The 12935-nt window shown below is 30.5% G+C and overlaps 1 protein-coding gene across 1 annotated transcript; it reads right to left on the minus strand.

The window, feature by feature from the left end:
* Nucleotides 1-933: 933 nt before the first annotated feature.
* Nucleotides 934-5461, minus strand: LOC106685095 (uncharacterized). Its single transcript, XM_014427596.3, has 2 exons — nucleotides 5357-5461; nucleotides 934-1754 (listed from the first exon to the last, which is right to left on the minus strand). The coding sequence occupies exons 1-2, from the start codon at nucleotides 5394-5396 to the stop codon at nucleotides 991-993; spliced, it is 804 nt and encodes a 267-aa protein (XP_014283082.2). The 5' UTR covers nucleotides 5397-5461; the 3' UTR covers nucleotides 934-990.
* Nucleotides 5462-12935: the final 7474 nt, after the last annotated feature.

Below are 12935 nucleotides of genomic sequence, written 5' to 3' on the forward strand. Positions count from 1 at the left end.
TATATATGATACATATGTATATTTCAAGAATTTGAACATTTCATTTTATAACTAACATTTTATAAATAATTGCATATTAATCTTACTTAAAAATCCAGAATAATGGTGGTTTAGTCCTTTATAATCTGATTTAAAGCTTACTGTATAATTTATATTTTCCGAAATGTAGATTGATTCCAACATTTTTCTTCTAATGATATTATTTTCTTTATGTATCACTTTGACATTTTAAAAATACAAACCATGTTTATCTTAAACAACATGTACCAATGTTGTTTTCTTTTGGTCTTTTTTCATCATTGTTTCATGTCATTTCCATGTATCAATTCTATATTTAATATACTGCTTAGTTTCAGCATTATATATGGCCGGACAATTAATGCATGGAATTTTATATACCAATCCAGATTGATGTTTACTATCTATGGGGTCTTTTGTATAATATAATAATTTTTCAATTTATTATTTGGTTTGAAACACAATGAAAATTCTGATTCTGAAAGTATGTGTTAATAATAAAATATATAATTTTTATTTAATTAAAAGTATCGTCTATTTCAACCGAAATAATGATAAAAATAACAAGGAAAAATTTATCTTGGTTTTTATTCATTATTTGCCTAGAATAGGGTTAAATCGGTCTTTTTAGGTATACCTTATATCTATGAGGATTATTATAGTGTTGTCAGAATTTTAGGTTTTAAGTTTTTAAAAAAAAGAAATGAGCTATGATTAATTTATGAAATTAAAAGATTTTAATTAATATTACTTGCAAACCTGTAAACGTCCATATTTTCACTTTTTTAAAAATGAATATGGAATATGAATTGAAAATGAGTATAGTAGTTTGTTAATAATTTTTTTTTTCACTTTAACATGCTGACAAACCTTCCGTCAAAGGTAAGTAAAAAAGGTACATAGATAAATACATAATTACTTCTTCAATAACTATTATTATTTGACATGAATTCACAAAATAAGAATAAGCTTCTATACCGATGCACTTCCGCTCGCTGAATGTTCTCCGGATCCTGACGAGCCGGACTCCCCAGAAGCAGAAGAACCGTGGTTTTGTCCGCTTCCGCTGTGACTACCGGAAGAACTGGACGAGTCATATGGTGGATAATATCCCCTACTGTCAGAGAGCCTGGAATAATTTTTCTGAGCTTGTCCAGAATTTAATTCGTGATGAACAGCATGATTCCAGTTGTTGGTCTCCGAAGACTGTACATGCACTACTTGGTGTCCAGCTAAGCCATCAGGTCCATAGCCGTGGGAAGTCCCTCCGCTTCCTACACGAATTCTGTGCCAACGGCCTCCACTATATACCCATCTCCATCCAGTGGCCGGTCCTACAGTATACATAGGTTCTGTGGAGGTATAGTGAGGTTGTCCGGTGGTTTGAGGAGATTCCGAAGTGCCAGGAGGCCCATGATCAGGGTGTTCAGAGGTAGTAGGAGATTCAGAGGTGTCTGAAAGCGTAGAACCGGGATGTTCAGTGCTGCTTGGAGATTCGGAGGACTCAGGAGGCGGATGGTTATCGTTTGTTTCTACTACTGTGGGGATGTGGTTCCTTTGAGGTCCTCCGAAGTGGACAGTACTTATCGGACGTCCTCTGTAGAGGTTACTATGATGTGTGGTATGTTCCTCTGATTCATCGCTATTGGGATAAGTGACAGGAAGGTGAGGATTGATGTGGACAGTGGTTGGAGGAGGTTCTGTGCCATCCTGTGCGCAGGATAAACCAGAAAAACCTAAAAAACACATTTAAAAAAAATCAAATCATAAACCAAAATAATAATTTAAAAAGTAATGATAAATAACATAAATTTAAATTATACCATCGATAAAAAAGTATTAATATTATTATTTTTTTAAAAAATTATTTACTTTTTTAAATTTTCAATTTATTATCTGTATTTGAATGTATTTATATATTTATATCCTTGAAGATGATTATTAAACTATTGTATAGACCATGTAGCTCTTTGATCACCTGAACAGCCTTCTTCACGTCTGCCTCTCTTGGGCAACTACTTTCCAATTTTCTTCATGCAGCTCTTTCACATATTTGTTCATTCTTTATGAGGTGTAGATAGTTGACCGTTTATTACTGATTGGAGAAGATGGTCGGGGGTGCGGACAGCAAAAAACAACATAAATAAACAAACATATTTATTTATGCCAAAATTTTCAACTCCATCCGCGTACACAAAAAACAAAAAATCATTAATAAGTTCAATAATCTGTATCAAGAATCACTAACCAACAAAATTTATCCTAAAAGTCAAAAAGATTGAATCCTAAATATCTCGTCTACTGATATCCCCTCCAATGTACTCAACATTCTTAGCCTAGGCCCTAATTTATCCATACCCAAATCTTCACTAAAAATTATTTCAGACTTACTTACAGACTTAGAATACCATTCTAACGAGAGTAAAGAGTTATCGCGTACTACTATTTGCAATACTATCTCTAATTACCTTCAACACCCTCCATCCTTTTCTTACAAATTTTCTTCAATTTTCTTTAAAGACCTTTCTTTCACCCGATCCTTCCTTAGTTCTCATGATGAGATTATTATCACTAAAGCCGACAAAAGGCATAAATAAATATTTTTTTGCTGACCGCACCACTCAACCATCTTCTCCATGTTGTTCATTCTGTTTATCCATCTGTTTTTTTGCCTCCCACGTAGTCTTTTGCCAACTATACTGACATTCATTGTTTTGTAGAGTCGTGATGGATTGTTTCAAGCCACATGTCCCGCCCATCTTAACCTCATCATGATATATCGACTAACGAGTCTCTGCAAGCAGTTCACTGTTAGTTCTTCTCCAAGTGTTAAGGCTCTGATCCCAGATTGCTCCTGTAATAGTACGGAGGACTTTACGTTAAAATCTATTTATTTCGAAGCCGTATACCAGAGCTGGCTTTATCATGGCATTGTATACCTTTAAAATCAAATTTGTAGAATATTTTTCGGTATTTCAGTATTTTTGACAAAATAAGGCTCTGTTCCCACTTACGCTGGTCTATCTCAGTTCATTATTCATATATTATTATTAAATTTTAAACTTGTATCATTTATATTTGTTAAAGAGGGAATTAATAAGGGAAAAAAAAGAAAATATAAAAAGAAAGAAAAAAGAACTAATATGATAAAACATTAAAATCCTTTATTACTACTATATACTATAAATTTACTGTACTATGCCTATACATTATAATAATTTTTAAAAAATGTCTAAGTGTATTTAGCAACCTAATACAGTTGGACAATCCAACTTTTCTCAATAAAGTTTTTATTTCCCTCTCTCTAATTACCATGGAGGGTTTAATAATTATTTTTTATTCACTAATATTAGAAGAGTAGTTATCAGTTTCCAGCACCGTATTTATTTAAATTTAACAATTTTAGAATAAATTATTATGATGAATGTATGCTAAAATATTTAAATAAAAATATATTTATGTATATTGCAATTTTTCGTTTGCGACAGATTTGTATAGTAGTTATAAAAAAAAACACCCATTTGGTCTCAACATTTGTTTTTATTAATTAAGCACTCCAACGTTTCGGCCACTCCGGTATTTTTCAAGGATCTATTAATAACAAATATTTAAATACAATCTATTCATTATAAATAAATTTTGAAAAACATAATGAAAAATTACATTTCCTACCTCATCACATTAATACAGCCAAAACTATAGGTTATCAACATAATTGCAGGTCATATTACCTTTGTAAAAGTATTTATCATTAACGCATTAACTAGTTTACAGTATATAGTATCGCATATTATAGTGATTTATTAGTGAGTTACAGTATATAGTATATATGTGATACTAAACACATTAATTTATAAACTAAAGCAAAGTTAATTTATGATTATAATGAATAATCATATTATATCATATCATCAACGCATAATGTTATATGATTATAATGTTTTTTCTTGTTTTGATAAAATAAATAATATGTAATAAAAATTGATAGGTTTTTTAAATTACTAATATAGATGAATAAAATTGAAACTAATGGCATACCTGGAATAGTGAGGAATGTTATACTCAATGTAGTGTTGATAAAATGAGTAATTTAAACAAAGATTATAAACTAGTTAAGGTGGTACTAAATCCTATAATATGTGAATTTAAATACTCTAAACTAATTAATGTGTTAATGACTAATGATAAATAATTGGTAAAAGGCAATATGGCCTGCAATTATGTTGATAATCCATGGTTTTGTCTGTGATACTATAATAAGGCAGGAAATGTAATTTTTCATGATGTTTTTAAAATTAATTTATAATGAGTATATTGTATTTAAATATTTTTTTAATGACAGATCCTTAGAAATAGCTGTAATGGCCGAAACGTTGGGGTGTTATAATAAAAACATGTGTAAGACCAAATAGATGTTTTTTTTTACTACTAACGATTTATATATTTGTGATACAAATTATTACTAACAATTATATCTTTTTATCATATTTAATGTTACTTTTTTAATATTACTTTTGAATATTTTAACAAAATTTTATAAATGATATTGGAATATAGGACCTCCAAAACTTCTAATTGATTGTTTGCTAAGTTTCTTTAAAATAATTACGAGACCTTATAAAAAATGGTGGGCTCAATTCAATTCTTACCTATGAGCTGAACTGAAATTTGTGAAAATTAGTAAAAGTTTACACTTTTATTTTTTTAAGTAGCTACCATCCAAATTTAATGACTCAAACTGTCATATTTGAACCCATGACAATTTTTCGAAAAGATCATATGAATTCGAGAAACTCAATTATTTTTAATTTGTTTTTCAGAGAAAGGTTTAAGAAACTAACTTATTTTTATTGAGCTTTATATAATTTATTAAGCTTATTACTTGTAAGAATATTTTGTTACCTTAAGGAACACCATAACAATAACATATATGTGTATATATAATAACTTAAACTAATACAACCCATGAACTATCAGGTACAAGTACTCTCTTTAGAACAACGGTAATACAAGGAGGTGATTTTTTCAAGATCATGCCCCACCGCCAGATCTATATATACTACTACTATAATATTTAATATTAGTAATAAAATAATCTCAGTTGATAGCAGAAGGTGATTCGTATTAGCCCTGACGAAGCCCTGCAAAGTGGAGCGAAACGTTAGATAACAATAAAAAGTTCTCTTCTATTATTTTGATACCTTTATTGACCGCCACCTGGACTATCTTCCTCCAATATATTTAATATAATTTAACTTTCAACTGATCTGTGAATAATAATAATGATAATACTTAATTATTCTATATAATAAGATATTATATTTAAGTCATAACTCACCTAAAAGAAGGAATGGGACGAGTTTTACTATCGTCGCCATTATAAGTTCTGAGCAAATCAGAGACAGTAGTTTGCTATTTATGTTGGGGATTATCTGACATATAATTGACATTCGTCTTATTCCTCCTTATCAATACTTGTCCTTAAATATCAGCCTTATTTAAGTCAGTATTTTTTCCTCCTTCAGGTGCATTTGGTGTTTCTTAATGATACAACTTTGCAGGAGTAAATAATTAGTCAATTTTTATGTAAATAGATAATGATAACATTTTTTATAATAATTTAATTATTGTTATTTACAACTGTATACATAAATATACATCAAGTAAATTTGCTGTAAGTGATATTATGACATGATACAAACATGTGGAGAATCTACCCATTGATAGAAGTCCAAAAACATTTCTAAAGGAGAAAATCTCAAAGCCATCTTCTTTTCAGACGCCTAGGAGGATTATTAGGTAGTGAAGGAGAAGCCAGGTTAGAAACGAGTAGGTTTGGGTGGTTGGGAAGTTTATTATGGAAGGATTGGTATCTGGTTCTAGCCAAATCGGCAACATATGGGACATTGAGGTCCTGATGGATGATTTGATTTGTTATAAAGTAAGAAGCATTAAGGATTTTACGAAGAATTTTCGTATTTTAGAGAGTAATTCGATGGTTTAGTGGAGCCCCATAGCTCAACTCCGTATGTCCAGATAGGCCTTATAACAGTCATGTAGATCAGTCTTTTTGGTAGTTTTGACCAATTGTCTAGTAAATGTTTTAATAGTCTGAATCGACGAGCAGTTTCCTGTCTTTTCAGTCTTGTACGAGGATTCCATGTCAGTCGTTTGTCCATATTTAGTCCTAAGTAACGGATCTGTTCAGCAGGAATAGGTGGGGTATTATTAAAAGATACTGTGGGGCAAGACGAACGGTAAATGTGGTTTGGTGGTATTTGCCATTACCTTCCAATACTTCATTTTTAAATTATATATGTATCTTGTCCTTTTGTTACTATGGTAACACTGTATTTATTGGGTTCTTATTGAAACATCGCATAATTACAACATCTGACAAGAAAATTGTATCAACTCAATTTTATCACAAAAATAAATTGAAAATGAAATATTAAAAATTATTATCAGAAAATGTACAGAACCATACAGACTCATCAATTTTGACTAGTAATTATACATAGTTTTCATTAAAGTAATCAAAAATTTGGGTGAGATAACTGCCTTTTTTTCTTCCCGGCTCTTGTACTATAAAGAAAGGGATCCATTTATTTGATTTTCTTCTTTTCCTTTTTCAATTTATTTGCCGGGTCAAGGTCGTTATTTTCATATCTCACGTTGGGATCCAGAATGATTGCTGACTTCCCCTTTTAAGGAAAAGTAACAATATCCACATATCTTGTGATTTCATCCGTATCGACACACTAGACCTCGTCGGAGCATGATTTAATAGGATTTTGAATTTAGAGTACCTCACACTAGCTAGATAGGCACCTACTCCTTTCATCCACACTAAAGATTTAAACAAAATATTACAAATTCTCTTTATCCAATAAAATATTAATTACTTTTTAAGACTTAAAATCTTAATCCATTTTCCATTCATAAAATCATACATTTCATAAATTTTCACAGACGTAATATATCATTAGCTATATATCAATGTACTGAGATTGGTCATGGACCATTCCAATGATAATAACATAAATTATATGTTATGTACTTACTTGTATAAAACAGAAGTCTTTTAAAATCCTGTTCGCTGAAGTTTCACATAATTTTATTTCTGATTTTTTTTTTTTTTTTTTTTTTTTTTTATTTAATCTTAAATAATACAAAATTATTTTTTTAAATTTATTTATCTCTGTTCATTTTCAACATGAATTTGTTCCTCTATTTGTATTATTGTAGTCGGACAATAGAACGGTAATCTTAAAATTATTTAAATATTCATAATTATCTTAAGTTTATAGTATTCATTGCACATTCTAAGAATAAAGCCTGTACGAAAAAATATATAGTTGTATTAAGCTCCAATTAAATAAAAAATATTTTTTTAAGGAACGAAAAAGAAATAAAATTGCGGTAAGCCGCAATTAAAATGACAATAAGCAAAATGGAATGAGCTATAAAGTTATTATTGCATTCCTTTTGAATTAGCTGTTGAGGCCATCTGGTACTTGCTGCTATTGTCAGCTGATAAATCCAGCTCAGAGATGTGTGCTGTGCCACAGCTTACCAAATTAGTAGAACGGATTTGATTTTAAATTATAATTTCTGGAATCCTCACACAAGACTGAAAAGATAGGAAACTGCACGTCGATTTCGACTATTACAGCACTTACTAGACAAACGGTCTAAAATTCCAACACATTACAAAAGACTGATCTACATGACAATAATAAGGCCCATCTGGACATATGGAGTTGAGCTTTGGGGCTCCACTAAACCTTCGAATTCCTCTCGTATCCAATCTATACAATCCAAAAACCTTCGTAAAATCCTCAATGCTCCTTATTTTGTTACTAATAAAACCATCCATAAAGACCTAAATGTTCCTTATGTAACCGATCTAGACCAACCCGATATTGTTCCTTCCATAATAAACTCCCTAACCCCACAAACCCACTAGTTTCTAACCTTGCTTCCTCCTCTTCCATTCCTGGCAATCCTCCGAGGTGCCTGAAAAGAAGATGGCCTCGTGATCTTATATTGTAAACTGTTTTTAGAGTTCTACTACTGGGTAGTTTCTCTACATGCTGTATCATATCATTATGTCATTATGATCAAATTTAATTGTTGTATTTTTTATACAGTTGTAAATATCAATAAAAAAAAAAAATTTGTTTTCGAAATTTAGCTATAATTTCAAGTGGATTAATTTTGTAGTGGACGTATCAAGAATGGCAAGTGAAAGATGCGCGCATCACATCTGGGTTTTTAATAAATGTTTAAGACAATATATTAGTAAATAATATCCCTTCTCGATCTATAATATTCTTTTGATGTGCCGTACCCTTCTATAACTATTCGTTTTCAAAAAAAGAATTATGTACTTCAGTTATTTTATAAAGTGTATGTTAGTTTCATATTAACATTTTATGGGATTAAGAAATTATGAACTATTCTTTTCGATGCGACAGGATAATATATCTAATAAGTGAAAGAAGCTAAGTTTAAAAACGCATTGTCCGAATGAAGCTGCTTGGACTAATTGAAGAAGTTGGAAACAGCAAAAAAAAATGAGCATGTCTCTTAATTGAGTAGCAGAAGCAGTTTAATGAAGTGCCGCTGGAGATGACTCGTCATATAATTCATAAAATCAACTTTAGTCTCATTAATTACTCTCTACATCCACATTCCTATTTGAGCTAATACTGGTCTGCAATTTCTACACATATAAAGACACAGTATTCCATTTTTTTTATATTTGTAAATTTATTATCAAGATCATTTTCTGTATTCTTTTCCATTCAACAACTAAATACAAAACAGAAATCAAATTCTGTTGAAGCCACCTCGAATCGTCAATATTTTTTTAAGGACGCTTCATAAAAATACAAACTGGCTCGGATATAATCATTTATTTTACAAGTCTGACCATTAACATTAAAGTAAAACATTTAGTAATAAAATTCAGGAAACTACACGTCGATTTCGACTATTACAGCACTTATAGACAAACGGTCCAAACTTTCAATTCATTACAAAAGACATATCTACCTGGCAATTATAAAGCCTGTCCGGACATACGGAGTTGAGCTTTAGGGCTCCACTAAACCTTCAAGTACTTGTTGTATCCAATCCTTACTATCCAAACTCCTTCGTAAAATATTTAATGATCCCTACTTTGCCACAAATAAAATCATCGACAAAGACCTTAATATTCAATCTGATCCGCTACCTTGGACTAATTCTGGACGAACGATTAACCTGGAATCCTCACACAAGACTGAAAAGACAGAAAACAACATGTCGATCTCGACTATTACAGCATTTACTAGACAAACGGTTTAATCTTCCAACTCAAGACACTTCATGACTGTAATAAGGCCAATCTGGACATATGGGGTCGACCATTGGGGCTCCACTAAACCTTCGAATTCCTCTCGTATCCAATCCTTACAATCCAAAATCCTTCGTAAAATCCTCAATGCTCCTTACTTTGTCACAAATAAAATCATACATAAAGAACTTAATGTACCCTATGTAACAGATCTAGCCTGAACCAGATATCACTCCTTCCATTATAAACTCTCTAACCACTCAAACCCCCTATTTCTAATCTTGCATCCTCTTCCATTCCTATCCACGTCTATACTGACTCAGTAATGTATTCAGTAGTCATATTTTAATTAACTTAGTCACTACAATAGTATTCAGTAATGAACTGTATTATATCGATCACAGTTATGATGCATTAATATCAAAATGGCCAGTTTTCACTGTACGGCAGACGGGGCCTGGTTGTGAATTATAACGATCCCAAAAATTAAAATGCATTTAAACCAAAATGACCAAACTAACACGGAGACAGAGCTGCTAATAAACTGTAATAATTACAACTAATAATAATGTCCACACAAACACTAAACACAGACTGGTTGGTAATAAATTATAATGGCTATTAATTATTAATAACTGATTTAAAAAACCTAGATGTTCAGTACATATTCGGTAATATGGTTAGTATAATACTTTAAACTACCATTTAAATTAAAGCTAGTTTAAATGTACTATATTTAAAGAAAATTTTGCAAAAATAGCCAATTATTTAACCCCAATTTTAAATACTTTAATGAAAAATATGTATAATTCCAAGTCAAAATAAATGAGACTGCCAAATATAGGGAGGAGGAATAAAAAAAATAGCGGCTATTTCAAAATAAAAACAAAAATAATTTTTCATTCGGAGCTCTATATCTTTAAAATTACCAACAACACTAGAAAACCTAAGAGATCATTATTTAAAGTAGAATAAATTTGATAAAATATCAGCCCTAATAGAGCTATTTACGCCCAATAGTTACCGAGATATAGCTTGTTAAAAATCAACATTTCATAAAAATGTACTGAAAGATTAGTAGTTAGTAAATTTATTTTGAGAAATATATATCTCAGGAGCTATGTGACGTATAGATGTCTATTAGCACTCAAATTAAAGTTACTTTAATGTACTATAATGTAATATATGAGCTTTATCTTCATATGAATAGTCGTTTACATAGTATTTGCTAAAATATTTTGATTTATAGATGTTAGGACAATAAGTTTAATTCATGAAAAAAAATATCTCAGGAAGAATTCCACAGATGTCTACCAGCACTCATATTAATGTTAGTTCAATTACTATAAATAATCTATAACGCTTATCTTTCTAGGAGTACTAGTTTTTATGATATTTGACTAAATAAATTCTCAAAATGTTAATTTCACAAGTTGTTTAAATAAAATAAAATATTTAATTTTTGAAAATATATACCTCTGGAACTGAATGAAAATGTATATGTATGCCAGCACTCAAAATAAAGGAAATTTAACTTAATATAAATTAGTTTATGACATATAACCTTCGTAGGAGCAGTAGTTTTGATGATGTTCAATTAGTTTTTTTTATCGCTTTGAAATAGCCGACATTTTTCTATTCCCCCTATCTATACTTGGCAGACTCATAAATTTTCACTAAGAATCATACATATTTTTTAATAAAAAACGGTGGCTCTATGAAAACTACTACTCCTACAAAAATAAACGTCATAAACAACTTTCTAGCTAATTAAACTAGCTTTAATTTGAGTGTTAATAAACATATGTACGTCATATAGTTCCTGAAAATAGATTAACTAAATACTGATATTTCAGCACGTTCATTATTACAACATTTTTATGAAATGTTTCTTTTTAAAAAGCTATACCTCGAGAACTATTGAACGTAATTAGCTCTATTAGGGTTTACATTTTAGCAAATTTACTCTACTTTAAATGATGCTCTCTTAGGTTTTCTAGTGTTGTTGGTCGTTTTAAAGATATAGAGCTCCGAATGAAAAATTCATTTTGTTTACCATTTTTTTATTTCCCCTACCTATACTTGGCAGACTCATAAATTTTCACTAAAAATCATACATATTTTTTAATAAAAAATGGCGGCTCTATGAAAACTACTACTCCTACAAAAATAAACGTCATAAGCAACTTTCTAGCTTATTAAACTAGCTTTAATTTGAGTGTTAATAAACATCTGTACGTCATATAGTTCCTGAAATATAGATTTCTGAAAATAGATTAATTAAATACTGATATTTCTGCATGTTCCATACAACATTTTTATGAAATGTTTCTTTTTAAAAAGCTATACCTCGAGAACTATTGAATATAAATCGCTCAATTAGGGTTTACATTTTAGCAAATTTACTCTTCTTTAAATGATGCTCTCTTAGGTTTTCTAGTTTTGTTGGTAGTTTTAAAGATATAGAGCTCCGAATGAAAAATTAATTTTGTTTACCATTTTGAAGCAGCCACCATTTTTTTATTCCCCCTACCTATACTTGGCACACTCATAAATTTTCACTAGGAATTATACATATTTTTTCATAAAGTAATCATAAATTTGAGATAGATAACTGCATTTTTTCTCCTCTTGGGCTCTTGGACTAGTTCATAAAGGTTTTAGAAAATAATGATCATCAATACTGACAACTACCAGTAAGGATAAATAATAGCTTTAGGGAAATTTTTAAAGTTTTATTATATGTAACTATTTTCTTAAATCTTTTCACGTGTTCTCATTAATTCTTAAAGCTATAAGATGTTAAAGGAAATAGCAAACAACATCCATGCCTCAATAGAATGCAATACAACGGATGGTGATAAGATCGCATGAAGTCATCCTTGTCTTTGTAATATTTATGCTAAATGAATGAGTTCAAGAAACCAATTGAAATTTAAGCCACGATCAGTTAAAATGCTCCACATCACTTCTTTATCAGGCGCTAACCGAGTATTTATAGGATTAAAGGTTTTATAAATTTAATTTTTAATCCATGATAAGGTAATTAATCTTTTTAAAATCCAACAGTTAAGCCATTGAATCATTTGAGAGACAAGCGCTATGATCTCCTGGAGGAATGTTTTTTTAAAGGTTTAGAGTACTCCACACTGGATGTAAATAGCGTTTTAAAGTATTCAAGTGTTTAAGAGATTTATTTTTTATATTTATAAGAAATGATCCTTACATTGTATCCCAAACCCTCCAATCCCACATCACCACCCTTGAAGAATGGTGCCAAAACTGGAGGATTAAAATAAATTTCAATAAATCCCACCAAATCACATTTACCCTTCGACATAAACCCATGACCTCTTCCCCTACAATATCCTTTAATAATACCCCACTTATTCCAGTCGAACAGATCCGTTACTTAGGACTACATCTCGACAAACGACGGACATGGAATCCTCGTACAAGACTAAAAAGACTAGAAACTGCTCGTAGATTCCGACTATTGCAACATTTACTAGACAAACGGTCTAAATTGCCAATCCATTACAAAAGACTGATCTACATGACTGTTATAAGGCCT

Source organism: Halyomorpha halys, unplaced genomic scaffold, assembly GCF_000696795.3.
Source record: "Halyomorpha halys isolate HHAL.00 unplaced genomic scaffold, Hhal_1.1 Scaffold31.1, whole genome shotgun sequence".
Taxonomy (NCBI): domain Eukaryota; kingdom Metazoa; phylum Arthropoda; class Insecta; order Hemiptera; family Pentatomidae; genus Halyomorpha; species Halyomorpha halys.

What these genes read in the sequence shown, in the direction of transcription:
- LOC106685095 (XM_014427596.3), bottom strand. Translation starts at nt 5,396, where the DNA reads ATGGCGACGATAGTAAAACTCGTCCCATTCCTTCTTTTAG. An exon ending in CGTCCCATTCCTTCTTTTAG is followed by an intron (nt 1,755 to 5,356) that starts GTGAGTTATGAC and finishes TGTGTTTTTTAG; the next exon opens with GTTTTTCTGGTTTATCCTGC.